We start from the raw sequence: 25,117 nt of genomic DNA on the forward strand, positions 1-25,117 counted from the left end.
GAGAGGAAGCAGGACTACTTGCTCCAGGCCCAAACTGTGCAGGGGCCTCAAGTGTCCATTGTAGCTCATGCAGGAAAGAAGGAGGGCATTAAACCAAGAATCAGGGAACTAGTAACAAAACCAAAACCAGTGAAAAAAAGGGGAAGAGCACAATTAAAAGCAAGGGGCTTCCTCCTAAATGTGATGTCCCCACCCAGAGCCACTTTGCAGTTCTGCAGGGGGCTAACAAGGAAACACACACTTTACCACATGAACAACGGGCTGATGCACCGGTGAAGAAGATCCCTACTGGTGCTGCCAGGAAAAAGCGGCAGGTCATAGTAGTAGGGGACTCTATTTTGAAAGGCACAGAGGCACCCATCTCTTGGCCTGACCCAGTCTCAAGGGAGGTATGTTGCCTTCCAGGGGCTCGAATCAGGGATGATGCAGAGAGGCTGCCTGGTCTCGTAAGTCCCACTGACTATTACCTGCTTCTAGTTGTCCATGTAGGCGCTAGTGATATAGATAACAGTAGCCCAGAGAACATTAAGAAGGACTACAGAGCCCTGGGAGAGGTGGTTAGGGGATCTGGAGCTCAGACAGTCTTTTCATCAATTTTCCAGAACAAAAGGGGAAGACCTTAAAAAGGCTAGGCAGATTTGGCAGGTTAATAAATATTTAGAACAGTGGTGCCATAGTCAGGGGTTTGGGTATTTAGAACATGGGACTCAATTTGGGAGGCTAGGTCTACTGGAGGCTAAGGGAGCTGGTCTGACAGCAAAGGGGAAGAGGAGTTTTGGTAGGAGGCTTGCTAGACTGGTCAAGCAAGCTTTAAACTAGATGTGTTGGGGGAGGGAGAAATCATTCCATCCCAGCACTCCCAATCAGTTGCCAGCACCTATAATAAATGCTCGGAGCAATGTAGAGATATTTCAGCAACTCCAACCAATGAGATGGATTCATTTGGAGCTCAGCTTTGGCGCCTCTATACAAACACACATAGTATGGGGAACAAACAAGAGGAATTAGAGATGTGCGCATGTCTATGAGGATATGATATCATTGGTGTTACAGAAACATGGTGCGATGGTGTTGTTCAAGGCCAGGATGGACAGAGCCCTAGGTGACATGGTTTGGTGTGAGGTGTCCCTGCCCATGGCAGGGGGGGTTGGAACTAGATGATCTTAAGGTCCTTTCCAACCCTAAGTATTCTGTGATTCTGTGATTCTATGACTGGAGTGTTGGAATGGAAGGTTACAGGCTCTTTAGAAAAGACAGGCCTGGCAGGCGGGGAGGGAGAGTTGCTGTTTATGTTATGGATAGGCTGGAGAGTATGGAACTCTGTCTGGGGACAGGTGAGCAATCAACAGAGAGTTTGTGGGTCAGAGTCAGAGGGAGAACAGCCTCACACTCACAGGCCCTTTTTCTCATGGGGGACTTCAACCACCCTGATATCTATTGGAGGGATGGTATAGCTTGGCACAAGGAATCCAAGAGGTTCATCGATTGTGTGGAAGAAAACTTCCTTCTACAAGTAATAGAGTAGCCGACAAGGAGAGGTGCCATGCTTGACCTTGTGCTCACCAGCAGGGAAGGGTTGGTTGGAAATGTGACACTCCAGGGCAGCCTTGGTTGTAGCAATCATGAGATGCTCGAATTTGAGATCCTCAGGACAGTGAGAAGAGCGTGCAGCAAGCTCACTGCCCTGGACTTCAAGGAAACAGACTTTGGCCTCTTCAGGAACCTGCTTAGTAAGGTTCTATGGGATATAGCCCTAGAGGGTAGGGGGGCCCAAGACTGTTGGTTGATATTCAAGGATCACCTACAGCAAGCTCAGGAGTGCTGCATCCCAACTAGAAGGAAGTGCAGCAGGAGGGCCAGGAGACCTCCTTGGATGGATAAGGATCTGCTGAGGAAAATTGAAAAGAAAAAAGAGGCTTATAGAAGGTGTAAGCAAGGATAGGCGGCCTGGGAAGAATACAGGGATGTTGTCCTGGAAGCAAATAAAAGACAGACTAGGGACAAGATGTGCCATCTCTGAAAGCTATCAGGAGAACCAGCTACCCTGGGTTTGGGGAAGGCTGAGATTCCTAATGACTTCTTTGTCACAGTCTTCACTGGCAAATGCTCTGACCACATGACCCAGGTTTTGGAAGGCAGATGCAAGGACTGTGAGAATGAAGACCTTATGCCTACTGTAGGAGAGGATCCAGTTCGAGACCATCTTAAGTACGTGAGACCTGATGAAATCCATCCACGGGTCCTGAAGGAGCTGGCGAATGAAGTTGCTAAGACACTGTCCATCACATTTGAAAAATCTTGGCAGTCAGGTGAAGTTCCCAAAGACTGGAGAAAGGGAAATATAAACCCCGTTTTCAAGAAGGGGAAAATGGATGACCCGGGGAATTACAGACCAGTCAGTCTCACATCTATGCCTGGCAAAATCTTGGAGCAGGTTCTCCTGGAAGGCATGCTAAGACACATGAAAAACACCAAGGTGGTTGGTGACAGCCAGCATGGCTTCCCTAAGGGGAAATCCTGCCTGACCAGTTTGGTGGCCTTCTATGATAGGGCTAGGGAACTGATGGACAGGGGTAGAGCAGTTGATGTCATCTACCTGGACTTGTGCAAGTGTTTGACACTGTCCCACACGACATCCTTGTCTCTAAATTGGAGAAGCATCAATTTGATAGATGAACCACTTGGTCAATAAAGAACTGGCTGGATGGCCACATGCAAGGAGTTGCGGTAAATGGCTCAATGTCCAGATGGAGAACAGTTAAGAGGTTGTGTCCCTCGGGGATCAGTGTTGGGACTGGTCTTGTTCAACATCTTTGTCGCTGACATGGACAGTGGGATTGAGTGCGCCCTCAGGAAGCCTGCCGATGACACCAAGCTGTGTGGTTCGGTTGATACCCTGGAGGGAAGGAATGCCATCCAGAGGTACCACGACACACTTGAAAGTTGGGCTGATGCCAACCTCATGAATTTTAACCATGCCAAGTGCAAGGTCCTACACCTGGGTTGGAGCAAACCTAGGCACAACTACAGGCTGGGCAGAGAAGAGATCCAGAGCAGCTTTGTGGAGAAGGACTTAGGGGTGCTGGTTGATGAGAAGCTGAACATGAGCCAGCTGCAGTGTGCACTCACAGCCCAGAAAGCCAACCGTATCCTGGGCTGCATCAAGAGGAGCATGACCAGCAGGTCAAAGGAGGTGATCCTGCCCCTCTACTCTGCTCTTTTGGGACCTCACTTGGAGTATCGTGTACAGTTCTGGTGTCCTCAACATAAAAAGGACATGGAACTGTTGGAACAAGTCCAGAGGAAGGCCATGAGGATGTTCAGGGGTCTGGAGCACCTCCCATATGAAGCCAGGCTGTATGAAGCTGGGGCTGTTCAGCCTGGAGAAGAGAAAGCTGCGTGGAGACCTCATAGCAGCCTTCCAGTATCCGAAGGGGACCTACAAGGATGCTGGAGAGGGACTCTTCACTAGGGACTGTAGTGATAAGAAAGGGGGTAATGGGTTAAAACTTAAACAGGGGAAGTTTAGATAGACTATAAGGAAGAAGTTCTTTACTGTGAGGGTGGTGAGGCACTGGAATGGGCTGTCTGGGGAACTTGTGAATGCTCCACCTGGCGTGTTCAAGGACAGTTTGGACAGAGCCTTGGGTGACATGGTTTAGTGTGAGGTGTCCCTACCCAAGACAGGGGGGGTTGAACTAGATGATCTTAAGGTCCTTTCCAACCCTAACTATTCTATGATTCTATATCAGTGGTGAGATACCAGGCGATGACATATTTATTTTACTTTTTTTCTCTACTTGAGTAAACAAGCAAAATAGGAAAAATAAAAGTTAATTTAAATTTAATGCCATTCTGTCTTTGTTCTCCGTACTTGTTTTATTGTTAAGGTCCTTAGAACAGATAGTACTCACAGTATATTAATATATACTATAACATGACAAACGCCGCAAAGTAACTTTTGCATATGTTGTTAACACTTTTTGTGTCTGAAAAAATACTACACTAAAACCCCCAAACCCATGGAAACTCAGTATTACTTTATTTGTTTTATGTTTTTCACAGAGATACCTGCATCTGCATGCATAGAAAGGGAACTGGGTGCATGTATTTGTAGTATTTGATTCGGTAGCACTTTAAAGATGATTTCTTAAAGTTTGTTTTTGCAAAAATGTGTTTCTCCATTCTTGAGGTGGTAATGCTTTCTTTATTATAAGTGTGTAAATTGCTGATTTTTTTTTTACCCAGTGAGGCGGGGGGGGGGGGGGGGGGGGTGAGCCCCAAGAGGGACTCTCACTTCTGGTGCCAAGTGCCCGGCACATGCTGGGATTGACCCGCTCTGGGGGCAGCAGCATGTGGGGAGTTTGACTGGGGTGGCACACTTATCATAGCATAATGCAGGTGCCCCAACATGAGGTCAGGGAGGAGGGAAACCTCCCACAGAACAGAAGGGCAAAAGCTCACTTGATCCTGATTTTCAGTATGAGTACAGACTGTGAAAGCGGGGCCTCATGATCCTTCTGGCTTTTTGGGTTGTAAGCAGGAGGTGTCAGAAAAGTTACCACAGGGATAACTGGCTTGTGGTGTCCAAGTGTTCATAGTGATGTCGCTTTTTGATCCTTCGATTTTGGTTCTTCCCATCGTTGTGAAGCAGAATTCACCAAGCATTGGATTGTTCACCCACTAATAGGGAACGTGAGATGGGTTTAGACCATCATGAGACAGGTTAGTTTTACACTACTGAGGGTGTTGTTGCAATAGTAATTCTGCTCAATAGGAGAGGAGCCACACGTTCGGACCCCTGGTGTGTGCGCGCTTGGCTGAGGAGCCACTGGTGCGAGGCTACCATCTGTGGGCTTATGACTGAATGCCTCTAAGTCAGAGTCAGAATCCTGCCTAGATGTTTGATGTTGTGTTGTTGTGACATTAGTCAATCGAGATTGACCCAGGAGATGACAGTCTTGTTCAGAAGGCATGGGTAAAGCCCTTCCCAAATCTTTGTTTGCAAAGCCAAGCCACCTCCACACTTGCCTTTGGGCAACCGTCCTAGGAGAAGGAAAACTCTAACTTCAAAACCTGGCAGATGGAGCTCATCTAAGCTTGTAAGGTCTTCCATCTAAGAGAAGGACACTCTAATCAAACCTACGACCTGAGGACTTTGCTGTCACCATCCTAGCTAGCTAGGCTCTGGCACATAAACCTCAGGTGTAAAGGGGGGGGGGGGAAGTTCCGTGCACACTGTGCCTCACCTAAAAAAATCCACTGCTCAGGCCCGAAGGGTTTACCCACACTTGCAAAGACCTGTAAGCAACAGGTGAGGGACGAAACTTCAGGTGATAAAGTGCACTGGAAACTGCAGATCCAACTCTGCATGCGAGTGGCTCAGGACATTGGTCGCTCAAGATTGACCCAGGAGATGACAGTCTTGTTCGGAAACATCCTGAATGACCAAGCAGCCTTTTCTCCAACTGGATTTGCCTATCCCACATTGCACTCAGTCATCATGCTTGTAGTAAGCATGGGTAACGCCCTTCCCAAATTTTTGTTCGCAAAGCCAAGCCATCAATCAATCAATAAATTGCTGAAACATTTTACATTTCTTGGTTTTGCACGACCTTTTTTTTCTTTTAATATATTAGCTACCGAAAACAAGCAAAATATACAGGTGAAACAATTTAAAGAAGAAATCTTAATTGTTTTTACACATAAATTTTATATTAAAATTTACAAATGATTATGAATATTAAGAAAAAAAGATTGTTTCCTATTCTGTCTTCCTTTAAAATAAAGCTATTCTGTGAGCGCTAACTATAGGTGGGTTTGTTTTTTTTTTCTTTTTTGCTTTTTTTCTTTTTCCTTTAAATTATGTTATTTTAAAGCCTTGATAATCCTGGTCACATTTTCTTTATTCAGAGAAGTGGTATCTGATTTGTATTCATTAATGTATTAATAGATACAATTTTGATGACCATCTTCTGTGTGTGTCAAATTGTTTGCTGAGATAATTAGCATTATGGTGATCTTGTTAATTTTGACTCAAAAAAAAAGGCTTATCAGTGAAAAGCATGGAACTTGAGAGGGTAAACAGCGTGATAATTTTATGAAACAAGGGCAACTTATGCAATAGTTGTGAAAAGTAATTTTTGGCAATGCCTACCTTTGCTCTCAGTGTTATTACATTAACAAGGGACTAATAATTGCAGATACTTTCAAAAAGAATGGAGGATTTTTATATTAACTCCTTTCTTGATGTATACTTTTAGAATCTACTTGCCAGCTTACATAAGGTCTCATAAAATCAAATTAATCTGGAGTACAGTTCCACAGATGAGAATTTTTTACCTCAGAGGGGATACAGGCTGTGAGAGGCTAAGTTCAGGTTCAAAATACTAAAGCTTTGATAAAAGGTGTCTGTTGGGGCACTATCTACATAGGCTTCTGTTTTAGCCAAGAGAGACTTAGTGAAAACAATCATACCAGAGCCTAGAAATAAATTTGACTTATCTTCTAAAGCTGTTTCTAATGGAATAATTCAGGTTACATGCTCTATGATGTCATGCATGTCCTCCTGAGGCAGCAGATTGTGACAGAGGACACCTGTCCTATTCTGAAGCAGCACATTTGAGGACAGGTTATCTATCCAAGGTATTTCTTCTGCAGTAGACATATTAAGAAACAGAAAACACTTTTCTAGAATATGTTCAGCTGGCTTGCTTTTTAGACACCATCATCTGTATTGATTAGACTTTCACTGGCTGTGGTGGAATCTTAAACTGCCACTTGAGCTTCATTTAGCTGTCTGAAACACCCACATAGTGCTGGCAGATCTAAAACCTATGGGAGATCCTTTCATTGATGCAACAGCAACTAGAGGCATGGGAATACCTTAGAGCATATCACAAACTCTAATCCAGTTCAGAAAAGGGCCTGGAATAAGAACCCAGTCATCTGCCTTTTGGTGTTATCTCATGTGTAGGTTCTTCTTGAAGCAATTTTTAGGGTACAACCTGTTGTTACAAAATTATCTTCGTACTGCACTTGCTATAGTATTCATTGAGTATACAACTTTTTTTTAAATTGCAGTCAGTAACTTACTCTCTCAAAAAAGTATACTAAGACTTTTCCAAAGGCCAATCCTTATTTGTGTAAGTAAACATAACTCTTTTCTCACAGAATTATGGTATTTTCCAATTATTTGTTTTCATTATCCCTGTCATCTACCATGTTCGTATTAGCTGCTGAAAAAAAATAAGGATTACCATAAGAAACTAAATGTGATAAACAACTGTGTGAGAACCTTTATCCATTAAGAAAGAAAATAGTAATTTTTCTACCAGTGACTTCATAGCAAGTTTGCATGTCTGTGTGTGTGTTCCTAAGTTTTCTGTACCTTTAAATAGCTGTCTGGATAGAACTTCTTCATCTGTTTGTATAACTTGCTGAAATATTTTTTAATTAGGTTAACAACAAAGCCTAGTTTGTTTGATGGTTTAGTTGTGGTTTGGCTTTTTGTGTGTGTGTGTCTGTATGTTTTTGTTTTCATTTTTTAAATTATTTCTGTTGATGGCACAGTTTAGAAGATGTGGAATAATACTTATCAATACAAATTATATTCACAGAAAAAAGGGTATTTTTCATTTCTTATAGCAAGAAATATTCAGGCTATTCAGACTAAGGGAAATAAGAAAGTGGAGAGGAAATGTACATACGCTTTGAGGTGTCAAAGATCAATTGTTACACAGATTTTTAACAAATAATATGAAGGATCAAATGATCATGTGAATGTAGAATGTAATGTGACAGGCTTCTAAACTTACATCAAGGGAATTATGCTGGGGCTCATTTCCCTTCTAGTAAGACTTGAACCCACTAAGGCACCATGAGTTCTGGTAGGACTCAAACTAACCTGTCTTCTCGCAAGAAGGACTCAAACCCACTAGTGTGCTTTTGTTTCTAGTAGGGCTCAAACCCATACTTGCGCTTCGGCATTCCACCAGTGTCTGAGGAGAGAGACGCAGAATGAAGTCTCAAATTACAAAGGATTTTTAATTAAAAAATGGTCATATAATGCCTCAGCCTAATGTTTGGCGACCTAATACTAGGGGTAGGATAAACAGTTACCACTGTTTGTGTAATTAGCGCATGCTCATCACATGCAGGATCAGTGTGTATTTGTGTCATGCAGGTGGCTGGTTGATCTTCATGCTTCTAAACCTGTGCAGGTGGAGTGGTTTTGGATGGGATTCTGGTCAGCTGCTGTTCTGAGAACCTTGAGCTCATCACTGGGCTTGGGTGACAGTACTTTCCCATTGTCTGAGACTCTTTCTTTGCAATCCACTAATGTTGGTTCTTTAAACTTCACATCTAATTTTTGAAATGAGGGTGGAAAGGGTTCATGACTCCTTCAGAAGAAGGGTTTCAAGGTGTAAAGGTAAGGCTAAGGAAAACTTGTTTGGAAAACAAGTGAAATTTTATGTGAAAATTCATTAAATAAGTTTTACTACAGGGAAACTTTTATGTCCTTAATACGCTGAGGAAATCTTATCTCAATATACAAAATGTAATAATAGGTACTAAATTCTGAGCCCTCAAAAACCACTCATCGGGTTTTAGTTTGAATGAATATCAAGAGGAAGATACTCAGTTCAGCAGAAGCTGTAACATTTTAAGTGTCTGAATAGTTTTCATCTGCAGAATCCATAAATCTGTCTTTATTTTGGAGTTTCCAACTCTTCTTTATAGATTGCATTACAAAATGTCTTGTCCAGCTATAAAGCTTTCACACTTTTTAGAATTGCTCCTTGTATGAGTTTACATGGGATACATTGAGAAGCTTTGCATTAAGAAAATGGAATTTAAATTGCTAATACGTAGTGTAGTATACAAAATTTAAGTTAAAGTTTTGGCAAGCTATGTGAGATTTTTTTTTTTTTTTCCCAGAACTTAGCTCTAAGATAGCAACTGCAACTGACTCTAAGGTGACACGTGATGAAAATTTTAATCATGCTAAACATGTTCTATATATAACAGAAGTTTGAACTCCAGTCCTTCTGGGAGATGATGTTTTAAGGGTCAACACTCCATAAACCACATAGTGTCTTGGAAAGTTTGCAGTTAAAGTACAGTTGTTTCTTGAGCCAGCCACTCTGGTGAATACAGATAGATGATAGGTTGAATGCCTACTGATTTCTGCTGGAGTTTTTTTTTTTTTTTTTTTTTCTAGTTACTTGGTATTTTATTTTATTTTTATCTACCCTCTTAAAAAAAAAGACACAATTCCCTTTTTTCTGTACTCTTTGTATATGATTAAAATACTACAGTTTCTATTTTTTTTATTGCAATCTGTTTTTTTAGCTTTCTTACATTTTCTTTATAATTTGTCTCTTTCATGATTTATCTATTTAGCCATTTGAAGGCCATCTGCTCTGAGTGCATTTTTATTTCTTGGTATTTACCTTACAAATTCAGCATTCTATGCTGAAAATTTCTTCTTCTAGTTTCCAGTAATCATTATTGGTTACATTTGTTAATTTACGCTTTTCCAGCACAACTCTGTTTAAACAAAGCAACTAATTCACATTATTTAATATTTAAAAATAGTACTCAAAATCCTTCAGTTATTCTTTGTCATAATATACGACCAATGATTCTGACTTCAATATTTTTTTCAGACATATGTTTACTGATTTAAATAGTCATAATATCTTCCAGTTATTATTGCTTGAATGCTTTCTTTTCCACATTAAAATAGTATTTATTTTCTGTGTGAAATCTGCCCTGGGGTCTATAGGATAATTTATTATGATCATTTGTAATATATCAGAAGAATATCACCTGGGTTTTTGTGCCTTTCAGTCTAAGCTAATTCATTAATTGACAACTTCCACTGCTCTGACCTTTTATTTCCTTGTAATTTGTTATTTTCCGATGTAATTTGTTTCAAGCTGAATAAGCAACAGCAGGTGTCTCCTGACAAACAACTATGTGTCTTTTGTTGCTTAAGCTTCTGCTTTTCACTTCAAACAAACAATATATTGATAGACTTACAGAAGCCCTCTGCAAATTTTTATCTTGCATGTCTGAATTTATCAATATAATCCATTCAAATATGCCTTACTATGCATTTTTTGTTTGTTTGTTTGCTTTACGATGAAAGATCAAAGATATTCTCTTCCACACAACCACAGAAGAGTTCTTCTGAGCAACAACGATTTTACTGCTGCTTCAAATGATCAGCCAAAAAATCAGTCTCTGTACTCACAAGGTGGCAGTTAATTTACATGTCTGCTTAGTCACTCTCTAATAAAGGCTGTATGCGATATTCCCATGGAAAAAATGTACAAACAGATCCTAACTCCAAGTAAATGTTATGCAGAAATAAATAAATAAATAATATAAATAAATAATATAAATTCAGTAAAGAAAGTTCAGAGAGAGTACAGCAGAAAGCTTTGCAGAAAGCCATGAAATATGCCAGAGAAATCTAAAACATCAATAATCTGAAATGTCAAAGAAATCCTAAACCATAGGTTTAGGTCAAGTGTGCAAAATATGTATTCAGTGAGAAACATAGCAGAAGTGCATATATGATTTCCTTAATAAATTGCCAGCAAAGGATTTGTTACTGATTTAAAGTACAGGACAGTCTGAAGATGTAGTTTTCAAAAAAAAGCAGTTGAGAGTAAACAATTACTTTCCAAAGAACTTCCAAACCATCTGCTTTTAGTAATGGAAGAATTGGTAATATTTCTAATATTGCAGTAAGACATGAGGATAATAATGTATACACTTTTTCTTAATGGTTATTAATGCGATTACATGATTTTTTTGAACTGTTCACATCCTATGTGTCCTGAAGAAACTGGATGAAAAATTTTACATACATTTTCAGTTATTTTAGACCAGAAGTAGCAGGAGACTTTGACAATAGGATTTTCCTAATAAGTGCTCTGAGATGTGTGGATTTTATTTATTTGGGTTTTGTTTTGGTGATCTGTACTTAGAGGAATGCTTATCTGACATTTCTAGGGGTAAATGAATATTTCCTTCTTGTTCATTTAACTATGGTATGTCTAAGTAATGTATTTTACTGTTAGGATATTATGGTTTTCTTATTTTAATTTTCACAATTTTAACTAATGGACCTTTTTCTTTTAAAAACACTTTTCTGTTCCTATCTGAAAATACCCTTCTTTTTTCCATTTCTATTTTTTCTCTTTTTCATTCTACCAGTCTTACTGAATCCTATCAGTGTATTGCCAAAGAATCTAACTTACTTTTTTGGAGATAAAACTCAGGAATTACACTAAATTACAGGCCAGGATTCCTCATGATAATAGCATATTTTGCTGTGTAGAACGGTTAGTTTATAATTTCTTTTACTTGCCTTGACCATTTTACTGCTTGCCCACATTCATAAATAGGATGTCTGCCCACTTCCATGGCCACCCCCCACTTTTTTCTTATTTTATTTTTATTTTATTTTTTAGTGATGGTCAATCACAGGTTAACAAGTTTCTGGAAATGATTTTCGAATCAAATGTTCTTTGAGAAGTTACTGCGAAAAGAATGCCAGCACTGGGACAAATCAAACGTATTAGGGAGCAAATATTTTAGAGGCTGGTTTAAGTAATTAGTATGTAAGCATTAACACAGAATACATTTGAAATCTAAACCAGTATGATCCCCATTTATACTTATTAGCTATTTGGATATGCTTAGCTAATGTCAGTTATGTAAAATGATTAAGTTCAAGTTACAGATGAAAACTGTATAGTGAATAACTGGAACTCATTTTCACTGCACTGCCAGTGAAGTGAATCATAGCCCATCAAGGCAGAAGCATGAAGCTTTTCAAATGAAGCTCCAAAAGGTAACTCTTTAGCTCAAGCATTATCTATGCTTACAGCAGTGATTAGGAACTGATTGGATCCAGTACTAGGGCTGTATTCATAAAAGTGTTACATTTTTCATATCCTTCATATCCTCATACAGTTATCTGATCCTTACAATCGATTTTGCTGCTGTAATGATCATAGAATAATAGAATGGGTTGGGTTGGAAGGGAGCTTTAAGATCATCTGGTTCCATCCCCTGCCATGGGCAGGGAAACCTTCACTAGATCAAGTTGCTTAAAGCCCCATCTAGACTGGCCTCGAGCACTTCCACACATGGGGCATTCCTGGAAAACTGATGAAAAAACTTCTTTATTCGAATGTGCTTTTCCTCCAAGGAGGAAATTTCACAATTTTATTTTGCATGTCAAATTTTTAGCAAGTTATTTTTAGATCTTATAATTTGTTCATTCAGTCTTTTTCTACAATACCTATACTTCAGTGTGCAGTACTTGATCACTGCAAAGATTAAAATAAGTTCAGTTGTACAGGGAAAGTTGAACGGTACCAGTTTTCTCAATTTTCCCTTAGTCTTCCTCTCTGCCTACTCAGTCCTTATTTTAACCTCATTCTTTTTAGAAGTAATAATTAAGGAGTTTGATTGCATGCTTGGTACATCAGGAATTCACAAATTCTACTCATAAATCTGAATGTGACACACTCAGAACTTGTTCATAAAAAATGTTGCTGTTTAAATTCTTCTTGGATTTTCTTCATTTGGAAATGGTAACAGAAAGTTTTTGAAAGACTTGCAGGTGAGCTGTATAAATCAACTAGAAGTGTATTCATGCAGTACAAGTAACATAACCAAATAAATTCTTAATATTGTCACCAATACTAAAAGGTGTTTGTTGTTGTTGTTTTTTTTTTTTTAAAAAAAAAGCAATTTGTGTTTTGCTCATCTCCAAAGAGTTTCAACGCATCTCAAAGTGAACATTTCATGGAATGTAGGGAAGAGGGACTATAGAACACTGGAGTATGTCAACTTTCAGCAAAGCGGCATTTTCGTAAAACAGTTTCAGGATGTGCTAGCAGGACATATGTCCCTGGGAATGATACCCAAAACACAACATCATTTGGGGAACTGAAAGGTATTAATTCTCATTCTTACCGTATCAAAGATAGTTTAGTTGTTTAAGAGAATTATACAGAAGTCAAACTTTCAGAGTTGAGTAAGAAAAAAACAACCTGTCAGTGCAGCCTTAAGTTCAAAATGCATTAGATGAAACTGATTTTCTGTGTGTGTTATGAAGAAAATCATGTTACTTTGTCACAATAGCTTGAAATTAATTTGCACAGTAAATTTTTATTGTGCTATTTCCTGACCTGTGAAGGCCCGATTAGCAGTAATGTGTGGTAACCTATGAAGATAAGTAACATCCTAAGATTGTGTCTTAGCATGAAACAAATATGTATAAATACACATATAGGCGTTACCAGTGACTGCATACAGGTATTTAAAAGAATGAATGTATATTTTTGTGTGAATACGTGGGGCATAGTACTCATGAATTGCCAGAAGGAACACTGAAAGGATGCTGGACAAGTGACAGTGAGACAGTGTTTCAGATATAAACCCCATGTCATTTAAAAGAGAGGTTAAAAATTTTCTTTTAGTTCTATAAAGTCAAGTTTAAATAAATTAAAAGTATTAAGCCTTCTTGCTCTGCTTTAGAAGTGTATACAATAATCTGTTATTGGAAGTAAAATGCTTACAGTATAAAAAAATGGGTTGTTAAACAGAAAGCCTGTTCTGTTTAACAGTTCTGTGTCTGAGGCAATATGGAGATTACAGAGATTATTTTGGTGGGTTTGGTTTTGGTTTGTTTTGTTGTTTGTTTTGTTTTTTTTCTGGGGGGAGGGAAGGGTTGTTTGCTGTTTTTGTTTCTGGTTTTTGTTTTTTGGTTTTTTTTTTGTCATGTCGATTGATATTGTAAAGAATGCTGCACTTATTCCAGAACAAATGTCAAAAATGTATCCAATTCTTGTTAAAAACAAATCCTCAAGTCATTCTTCAAATGCATGGAAATAGATTACCCTTATTAGTTTTTCAGCTTAGTTTGCCTGGATGGGAATATAATTGAGCTCTTTCAAAATGTCATGTACAGAATTCAGCATTGTCACATCCATGTCTTATGATTTTCAGGTTAGCTTGAAAATGATCCTTCTGGCCATCAAAAGTGGTATTGAAATGTTGTAGGATTTCATAATTCCAAAATGTAAAAACAAGATTGGTGTAAAAGCTACACTTATACTATTCTCACAGTGTAATAATAAAGGACGGGTCAGTTAGGAAAAGCCACCATAGAAGCAAAGTGTCATTGCTGTTCTCTGTACTAATCCTGTTACATCCTTCGTGGGACTGAGAAATAGCACATTTCAATTCTAGACTTGATGGTCCTATGTCCAATTTGATATCATGATATCTGTAGAACATATTATGTGCTATATTTAGGTGTTTATAAGTGTGAAGTGTCTCTAAGAAAATTGTTCTGTAGCTTAGCCATCAGACAAGAATATTTCACTTTTATCTTAATTCCCCACTGTAAACCAGTAATATGGAAATAAGAGAAATGAGGTGAACATATTTTAGTATTTAAATTCTTGTAATATTTGAGCAATTTCTGGTTGTCTTTGTAATTTACAAAAAAGTATTTTATCTGTTTAATTACTTTCAGCTTAACAGGAAACCAACATCATTACAAAAATTTTTAGTAAACTATATGCCAAGCCAAGTTTTATTAGTTGCAAATTTCTTTCTCTGTCTGCATTCAGAATAGAAATAAAATTACAGTTTTGTTATAAAGGTGTGTGAGAGAACCTGAAAGAGATATCACTTACACAACAGAAACAAAAAATTGTTGAGGTCAAAACTGACCCTAGAGATCATTTAGTCCAAATACCTGCTCAAAGCACAGTCAACAAGAGCAGGTTGCCCAGGGCCATGTCCCATCAAGTTTTGACTGGCCTTAAGGATGGAGGCTCCACAACTTCTCTGGGCAATCTGCTTCAGTGTTTGACTGTTTCTACAATAAAAAAGTTGGAGTTTATGTTTAAATGGAATTTATTACATTTCAATTTGTAATTTTTACCTTTTCTTGCACTGGGTACCACTGAAAAGGGTCTAGCTCTGTCATTTTCACTTTCCCTCTCTGTTTTAGTTGTTTGTATTCATTCATCAGATTCCCCTGGGCCTTCTTCAGGCTAAACAGTCCCAGCTGTATCAAGTATCTCCTCATACAGCAGGTACTCCAATATCTTAATCACCTCCATGATTTCCTTCTTGGCCAATCATTTCATTGTTTCTTATTCTGAGTTCTTTTTATTTACTATCCTCCACTTCTTCTTGTGCAAGTTGACATAATGCAATTCTTCTTTGAATAACATAGTGTCATTCATAAGTGTCATTACTTAGCTAATACATACATCCACTATGTAATTGGGTAGTAGACAGACCAGGAATTTGTCTACATCTGCATGTCACGCTAATCAATGTTTTTTCTTATTATATTGTGTGTTCTTTTTCATTGTGTATTTGTACACCTCTGTTGATCCTTGTCTTCCAGACTGAAGCAGAACTTCACATAAGAAATAAATTATAATACTAATGACATTTTAAGTGTTTCGCTGATATCATCTTATAAATATCAGAAACATTTAAACTAAAACACCACAGATTTCATTCTTAGGATTTGAATTTTAGTTTTATTAAAGGTGACTGTTAATAAGTTTATCCTGGTATCTTCAGTATTTAAATAATGCCTAAAGCTTTGATAAGCTTTATTGAATTTAAATAAATGGACCTACTTTTCAAATGCTTTAGCTTATATATACCTTAGGCAGAACAGAAATAAGGATCTAGTACATAAAACACTACTGACATTTTTCTTCCTTAAATTTGTGACAATATTTTTGGGTAATAAAATATATGACGTGTAATTATTTTATAATTATGGCACATGTAAAGCATTTATGATGGATAATGTTTTCAGAATATACACAATAGAAAAACACTTTTGTTTTTAAGATATAAATATTAATATATGCATATAATGCATAAATTATGTATTTAGATAATATATAAATTACAAAAAGAAGTTATCTAAAAAGACCATTTTTTTTGTTTTTATTATAATAATGATCAATTTTAGTTAAGCCCTAAAACAGTGGAATTTAGTGGTTCGTTGCGAATTTCAGTGTGTGGATTCTTTTAAAAAGAAAACTATTTCTCTGATGGCTATGTAAAAATGCAGCTGGAGGAGACAAGAGCACAGGTCGAATAAGTTCATATTAATAGAGTTTACGCCATTCATTAAGCTGATGAAATGACAGATTTCAAAATGCTGTGAATTGGGAACCATTAATCAAACAGATGTAGTATATTTTGCAGAGACCTTCTTGTATCCAAATGATATGGAAAGCCATTATTTATCATTTTGATTCTCTTGTAAAAAATTGCAGATGATAGTGATACAGAAAAGTGAAAGCAAGCCAAACTTGACACAAGACTATATTTGTGGCATGATGAAATGAATTCACTGAAATAATTTAATAAAAACTCATATATTTGAGAATTTATGTAAAAATTAGAAAGAGTGGGATCAGTAATGGATTTCCATTAACAAGTGCAGCAATGGAAAGTCTAGGTGACACAGCTGTTCAACAACTAAAGAAAACCCACAAACCCCCAGGGAGTTGCAGTCAATCTGGAAATTATAATGATAAAAATACTAGCTGCAAACAAGGAATCAGTGTTACTTCTGTATTTTATTTCAAGAAGATGTACTGGATTGTGGTGTCCAGTAATTTTCATGTTAAGTAACCATCTCTGATTCAAAATACAATTTGGAAAAAAAAAGTGTAATAACCATGAAAAACTACTGTAATATTTTAATAAATTTAAGAACCCCCTTTTTTTTTTTTTTTTTAAAGGGAGCCTTTAAAATGTCTGAGTCATAATATTTGCACTGTCTTGGCAGTTTGCCCTTTCTATGGGTATGTAAATCTTGCTCTTCTAATAATTCGAAGAGCCCTTTGAGGAAAAGTCTGCTGATTGAAGTTATAAGAATTAAAGCTGAGATTTTCTTATTGTTGTAACTTACTGTCATCCATGTTCCTGCTAAGTTTAGTTTTGTGGTCCGTTGCTTCTCGTCCTCTTACATCAAATTTGTGTAACTGCTAATTAAACAAAGTTGCTGCAAAATACTTTAGTCAAACTGTATTCTATAAATCAACAGAGAGGAACTTTGTGACTATTTGGAAAGGTAACGTTTGGAAGGGTAATAAAAATTTGAAGATTTAACTCATGTTACATCTATTCAGCTGTTAAATCTAATTCATGCTGGCATAGATAACAGTGGGCTAGAAAAAATCCTAGGCTTACTAACGCTGAATATGAGGAAATAATGTAAATTAACTAATTACTGAGTCCCTGATGGGTTTAGTACTAGTATTTTTCCATGACTAAACATTCAGAAAATAACAAAAGAGCAAGCAGTTGACACAGACATTAATTACCACATCTATTCAAGACTTTCTTAAGTGTTAGCCATAAGGATGTCTAATTGAAACAAAACAGCTATGAAATATTACTAAGTGTTAACAAAATGAGTCTGAGTAAACTGCAAATAGTACTGTCTACCAATAACATTTTGTTACTGAACAATAAATACTGCGAAGCAGCTCAGGAGTTAGAAGTAAATGTGTAACTTGAACCAGTACCTATTGAAACTGTTATCATACGTTACTTTATTATGTTAAATTATTTTATTAATAAAGTAGCAAATGATAAAATTGCATCTATATGTGATATTGCTAGCAATTAATCTTAAATGATACAAGTCAGTATCCCACACATAAGAAGGTGTGACATCTAAACTCAACTATCTAATCTGGATTTGTTTTGGACTTTATGTATTTTATTTACATTTAGCAAAGGCAGTAACTTCTAATAGCAGTTTTCTAGGACTTATGAGTAAATTATCAAGAAGATCCATCCAGGCTCTTCACAGTGGTGCCTGGCAGGAAGAGAAAAGACCACAGGTGAAAACTGAAAACATCCCATGTTGGAAATTGCCAACATCTTTTAACAACCTGCTCCACTTTGTGTCTGTAGAAACTTTTTCACTATGTAGACAGACAAGCAGTGGAATAGGTTATCCAGAGAGGTTATGTTGTCTCCATCCTTGGAGTTTTTCAAAACTAACTGGATAAAGCAACCTGGTCTGATCAATGTAGACGCTTTGAGCAGGAGATTGGACTAGAGATCTCATGATGTCTCTTCTCCCTAAATTGTGAAAGGTAGCAGAAAAACATGAAAAACAATTTATACCAAAATAAAGTTAGTAGCTGGTTAAAATAAGAAATATCTATAAAGCCCTAATAGAGTCCTAGTAGTTTCAAAAAGGAATTAATATCTTGTGTCAAGACCAAAACCTTTTCACCGTGTATGAAGTTTAATGCAGCAGGATGAGGAAGGCAGTGTAGAATAGATCACAGGTTTAAAGGCTAACTGCAGATCTTAGTTTTTCAAATGAATGGCAAGGAAATACACTTCTGTAAACAGGAATAATGCATAAGCTCTCTGTATATTAAAAGCCCTTTTGAATGCATTTATAGAATAGAATCTGGGCATTAGCCTTCCTCTGTTTAGCTTAGGAATGCATTTTTCCAATGGAAATGTAACTGAAATTCAGGTCTCAGGTTAACAGTCCAAAAATATGAGGTGGCTGAAGAAGTTTATATACTGACTTTGGACCTGAGGCTGAAGAGCAGACACAGTGGACTAAAAAGAAGCCTTATGAAGTTTTCCTTTTAGAAAAGTATCTTCCTTTATTTTAAAAAATAGTTACAGGCAGTAGGTGCATTGCTGCCTGTATAGAAGTAAAATTACTAAAATGTATTTTCAGGGTATACTTTTGTTTATCTTGTGTAATCACAATGTGATTGTACTGACTGACTGTATAAACAACTGAGAATAGATATAGCTGTATGATTTCCCCTGCATTTTCAATATAAATATATATGGTTTCTAAATCAATGCAAAATGTTATCAGTAAATTCTCACCAGGAAAGTCCGTTTACATAGGCTAAAGAGCTTCATTATTATGGTGAAATATTCTGTAGTTGTAGAGTCTAACTAAAAATAACTATTAGCCATTTTGTGATTGCTATGTCTAGATTGTATTTAAACTCTTAATTCCTTTGAATAAAACAGGTGAAACAGAAGTTTTTCAGAAAAAGATCAAAAGAAAATTCAATCAGCATTTGTTCTTCTTTTCCCCAACATTATTAGTAGAAGTTATTAAATGCTTTCAAAGTTCAATTTCTGCAAAAAAATTAATGTGGCACTTTCCCAGGGTCATATTTTATAGAGTTAATTTTCACATAAAAAATATCAATATCTATAAATACTAACTTACTGCACATGCTATGGCCCATGCGTTACTCAACATTTATATGCAGATTTCTTACTGATGTTATTTGTATCTGCATGCATAGATATAATTCAGTGTAATTTTAAAAATTGTTTTCTTAGAGGTTGTATATCAAGTTTCAGCTCTGTGGAACTGAAAAAAAAGTTCTCCCTTTTTTCTTTAAATGTTATTTTGTCAAAAATAGTCAACTAGCTGCTTGGAAGCAAAATGTAAATGAAGAACCAAAGCAGGAGGATTTTACTGTGCCTTAGGTGATTCTGTAGATACTGTGTATACCTTGAGTTGTCTGCTCATGGGTGAACATCCTACGACTGCATGTGGTAGCAGGACAAGGAAACTCTTACACAGCTGTGGAGAGAGTATGTGCAGTTCTTACATGGCACAAAAAGAAAGGAAGGACTGGCAATCACTATTCACAGAGTAATTCAGTAATGTACTCAGAGTGCATATGCTAGAATGAAGGGAGAAAATATCATTACCCTGGTGGGGTATGAAGATAGAAAATAAAGTGCTATTGAGAATTTATTGTTAAAAATGATGTTCAAACTATCTGGTGATTTTTGAGACAGCAGGGTGGGAACAACTGTCAGTGGTTCAGTTGACTTTGGAGAGTGTCCTGTAGAGTATGATAAATTCTGTTTCTTCCTCCCTCTTGTCCTGGAAATTCTTTCTTGCTAGAGAACCTCTCTTTGAAAAACTGTCAAGATCGATGCAGAATGTGAGTGCCATTCTCCATTTTATCATGCCGTATCTTTGAATGGTGGAGTAAATGCTGGATTGTGATTTCCTCACACATGACATAATTAAAGTAAGAATTTATTGTGAGGAGTATTTTTCTCCAGTCTCTGCCATTTAGTGTTGGCATTATTGTCTGCAGTGCGCTCCTTCATCACATGATATGGCTACTGTTTCTGTTGCTGTACAACTCTTCCATTTTGCTCAGGACTGTGCTTTCTGTTGAAATGTCCTTGTCAGACTTGTTTCTAAGTGCTATTGTAACCTTTAGTGGGTGCAGAATTTTTCTCTGTAGCAACTAGTTTATCCTCAACAGTCCTCGGATGCTGTCATAAAAAGGCCTTTGTCTCAAGTACTCTAAGGTCAAGAGTAAGTGCTGTTTAGGATTATGCTTTCAGATAGATAAACTTTTTCCTTTAAAGTCATGCATACATGCATTCTAAAAAGTGGAATAATGTATCATTGTCAAGTGAGACAAATGTTGTTTGTTATGGAACTTATCAGAAAGCCATTTTAGGATGTAATCATTTGTTAATGATAATAAATGTAGATTGATAAAATCCTAGTTTTACACCATTCCTCTCCAAATCATTCTGACAAATTACCAAAAGAGAATTCTCTTACTCGTACTTCATTGTAGAAGAGTGTAGGAGACCTGGCATTGCACTTCAGGAAACTTAGCCTCTTATTTCACTTACTTTCAAGTAGTGCTGTTTCGAAATGAATCCATTGCCAAAAGGATTGAACATTTTGGAGATAACAGATATTAGCAAAAATGGCCACATGTAGAAGTATTACATTTTTATGTCAGTAATTCTAGCAGATCTTTGTTTCCTCAATCAGTAAAGGCTTTTTTTTTTCTGTTGTTGTTGTTCATATGGTGATATACTAGTTCGAGTATATAGAAACAGACTTACAAAAGCTCTGAAGAAAATCTTGCGATACTAAGACGTAGACCTGTATTTTGGATCTCTGTCTCCTAGGCTGGAATATCTGATTGTCCTGTTCTGTCATGACACATGCATTATTTCTTATTTGGTTATTTTTCTAATTCCATCTGAAAGTTCTAAGAACTTCCCTAGAGCTTTACTCCACTGCAGATGCAAACAACATTCAGATGTATCCAAGGGTTGGATTTCTAATTGTATTTGTTAAAAGGAAGGGCCTGATATGCATTAAGGCTCTCTGAATGTTTTAACACCAAAATTTACAACTGCCAATAGAATTCCAAAAGGTCTGCATCTGCTTTCTCTATCTTTGTGAAGTTGAATCTTCTGACAGCCTTTAGTGACTTAGCTTCAGATTCTTATGGTAAGACTGTTAGTTGCCTCACAAACTACTACTAACTTGAGTTGTTATGTTTCTCCAACTTCTACATGTTGACCTATGACTTTTAATCCAAATTAGTTTTAGTTTCTTACTTTAGTCTTTTCTTTCTGCATCAGTTGGAATATCATTAATAGTATGCAATCCATAAAAACTCCTCTGCTGTGGAATAAAGCTTTGCTGTCTGATAAATACCTAAAAGTTCTGAATACCAATGGAAATTAAGCATATGTCATGTTTTTGACCAGCAAACCCTTACCGAATTAAATTAACAACACCAAGAGAGTTTCACAGTGTAGCATAGAAGTATTTTACTAGGGTAGGTCTAATGATATGTTAAATTCTCATAACAAGAATAGACCGTAGCAGAACTTTGACATACTAGAATATAGTGTGGGATTGTGAATGCTACACAGTCTACACAATATCAACTAAGCAAAATAAAGTATATAAATATATGAATTTATATGGTTTTATAGGTAATAAAATATTTGTATCTTGGTTTAGAACAGGTATTCTGAAAATGGTGTTATTTGCAGCTATGTTATATGGATAAAAGTATTTTATGGTACTTGTACCATTTCTGTCATTACATACCTACATTTACATATATTTTACAAGGAATTCTTAGTTTACAACTTGCCAAATCTTATACTGTATAATTTCTCACTCTGAACTCCCCTCTTTCATCTGTGGACATGTACATATGCACAGAACTAAACACAGACATATGAAGAGTAGTCTTTCAAGACCTGTTGACAGAGATTAAGAAGTAGATGCTGTAGATTCCTTTTCACTATGATTTCCATTAGCTTTTAAATAAAAAATACTATAGATCATTTACTAACCTCCTATGAGTTATTGCTATAACAATAACTAAATGTAAATTGACGAAATACATTTGTATCATATTGTATGATTTAATTTTAAATGTTACAATTGATAGTTATCTAAATGTTTCATAGTGATTTCTGTAAACTAGTAAGGACAGCTGTAGTTATCTAAATGTTTCATAGTGATTTCTGTAAACTAGTAAGGACAGCTGTACTCTGTTAGAACTTACTCCTTGAAGCAACCCTTCAGGTGTAACGCTTCCCATTTTTAAAAGTTCTTCAATAAGAAAACTGCTTCCTGTCCCTTTCCCTGCACTTGTATAAGCATATACACATGGGCTTCACAAATGTGTTAGCTTCTAAAGAGCACAGTGAAGAAATGACAGAGGGAAGACATATGTTGATATGTACATTTTAAAAAATTTTAGAAGATAGGATAGTGGATATTCATATTTTCTGCAGGAAGTGGTATTTTTCTTCACTTCTACCCCTGTAATGATGCTTTAAATATTCTGTGTTATGTCAGTTTAACAAACAGGAAGCAGAGTAACTGTTTCCTTAATTATAAGGAGAAGAGTTTTACATTTCAGTCTACCTAGTACAAGAAAAAATTTCTTCCATACGAAGCTTGTGTATTGCCTAATCTGATTGCCTGCTTCAACATGTTTCTTCTGACTTATAGCTTGTTTCTCTTTTTGTATTTCTGTTAACAGAAAGCTGACCTTGCAGTTGCACCACTGGCAATTACCTATGTTCGAGAGAAGGTCATCGACTTTTCCAAGCCTTTTATGACTCTTGGAATAAGTATTTTGTACCGCAAGCCCAATGGTACAAACCCCGGCGTCTTCTCCTTCCTGAATCCTCTCTCCCCTGATATCTGGATGTATATTCTGCTGGCTTACTTGGGTGTCAGTTGTGTGCTCTTTGTCATAGCCAGGTAACATGTCAACTTTTGTGATTTTTTTGGCAATTGTTATAATCTTTTTCTTACTAATAATTGTCAAAAGTCACAAAAATTTTCTTACTTTCATACTCTTATATTTTAACTTCATGATGTAAAGAAGAATAATTAATGATGAGGGTTTTCACTACTAATTTTCTCCACCACCATACTAAGTCTCCAGTTTCTTATATCGCTACGTCCTAAGTATGCTAGGAAGCGTTCTCCTTTTATTTATAAATTTAGAGACACTAGAAAGTTTACAAAAATGTCTTTTCCTAATTATGCTGTGTTCAAAAAGACAGAGGTTGACATATTTTATTTTGTTAGCCTGATTTCATTTGATGCTATGCTGCTTAATCTCAAATTGAGTACTTAGCTGCTCATGTTAATCCTAGAGGTCAAAACTGGGCCTCTGCCTATTATAAAACAAGTCACTTAATGTAGATTAGTATCTTAGAAGGAAGGTAAGCCTATTTAGTTTTTACCTGTGCGCTATAAAAAATCCCTGAGATACTTCACATAGTTGAAAATCTGAGACTATTTGGAAGCATATTTAGTTGAGCTTTTGGAGTTAAGAAACTCTGTACAACAATTGTTAAATTCTAAATTTGTTTAATATATAGGGCTCTCTTTAGAGAAGGAGAAAAACATCTTTTGTCAAAAATTCCCATTATATTTACCTTTTCCTTTTTAAGTAATTAAGACTGACTCCAGATGCTCCCAGAAATAGTCTTACATGATGTAAATTTTACTTTTGCTGTGACAGCAAAAAAAAAAACAAAACAAAAAAATCAGAACAGTAAATCAGCAGTTCCCAGGGGTGTAGTAGTCCTAGTAGTCAATTTAAAATATTTTTTTAATCAAACACATATTAATATTATTGGCTTTAATATCATCAACAAGTTTTTCTTATTATTATATTTTACTTGATAATTCAATCTCACTTCAGCCTGAAGATTTTTATTATTTCATTCTGTGGAACAAAGTATAACTTCATGTTTTTCTTTACCTATTGTGCTGTAGTTGATAGCAGAGCTCTCCATCCTTCCCTGATACTATCTGCTTAATTTTGGAGGAATTGTATCATTCCTCTACTAAGGGGAAAGAAATATATTTAGAAACAGGTTTAAAAGCAATTTAGCAAGATCACCTGTACATGAGATATTGTAGTACTATAGATAACACTGAAACATATTTTGTAATTAGTAACTTCACTTATGTGCCTTCTTTAAAAGTCTGCTTTAAAAAGCCACTTTTATTGAAAGTTTCTTGAAAGAACAGTAGACTTTAGTGGACTATATAATCAGTGAGAAAATTAATATCTGAGGTGTTCCTGTGATACAGATACTTCTTAAAGCAGAGTCGAGCATAAATCACAAATATTATCTTTTGAAACACCTCATGTAAAATTATATGTACGTCCAAGAGTTATAAACCTATGGCTATCACTGAAAGGCTTTTTCAACATGATGCATTTGATAGACAGCTTCCAGTAATGTTAGTAAGAGTCGCATGGCTGAGTTCCTACTTCGAAAATGTGCCTTTTCATATTTTGTAGGAAAGATATATGTTCTTGAAGCCTTTTTTTTTACTAAGCTATTCAGACACCTGATCTCACTAGCAGAACTGGGAAGAACTTTTTAAACAGAAACACTACATAATAGACCACTATAGCTGAACCTTTTCCACTTACTTGTCTTTGTGTTGAGCACCATAAATTCCTTACACACTTTTGAAGCATTGTCTTAATTGTAAAGCAAGGTGAAATATATTTTATACTGATCAGAGGAGGGTTTTGTTTTTTTTTGGTAGAGATTTATAAAATACCTTTTTTTTAATGCCTGTTTATATCAACCTTCATATCTAAGATTTCTAATAACACAATTGCCTAACCAAATATTGATATCAAATTTAGAAATAAAATATTTAAGATTATGTAAGACAATCTAC

The 25,117-nt window shown here is 36.4% G+C and overlaps 2 protein-coding genes across 7 annotated transcripts in view; one reads left to right on the plus strand and one right to left on the minus strand.

Moving 5' to 3' along the window:
* The window catches only part of LOC134158493 (uncharacterized), a 494,286-nt gene that overhangs the window by 293,757 nt on the left and 175,412 nt on the right, over positions 1 to 25,117 (minus strand). The gene's annotated exons all lie outside the window — the stretch shown is intronic.
* GRIK2 (glutamate ionotropic receptor kainate type subunit 2) overlaps positions 1 to 25,117 on the plus strand; it is a 405,127-nt gene that overhangs the window by 239,147 nt on the left and 140,863 nt on the right. For all 6 annotated transcript variants that reach the window (XM_062608486.1, XM_062608483.1, XM_062608485.1 and 3 more), the window contains one exon: positions 22,938 to 23,161. In XM_062608486.1, the coding sequence (XP_062464470.1) occupies positions 22,938 to 23,161 (224 nt within the window). The remainder of the gene's footprint in view (positions 1 to 22,937; positions 23,162 to 25,117) is intronic.

This window comes from Pezoporus occidentalis, unplaced genomic scaffold (genome assembly GCF_034315485.1).
Source record: "Pezoporus occidentalis ecotype Australia unplaced genomic scaffold, CSIRO_AGI_Poc_V1 ctg13, whole genome shotgun sequence".
Lineage (NCBI taxonomy): Eukaryota > Metazoa > Chordata > Aves > Psittaciformes > Psittacidae > Pezoporus > Pezoporus occidentalis.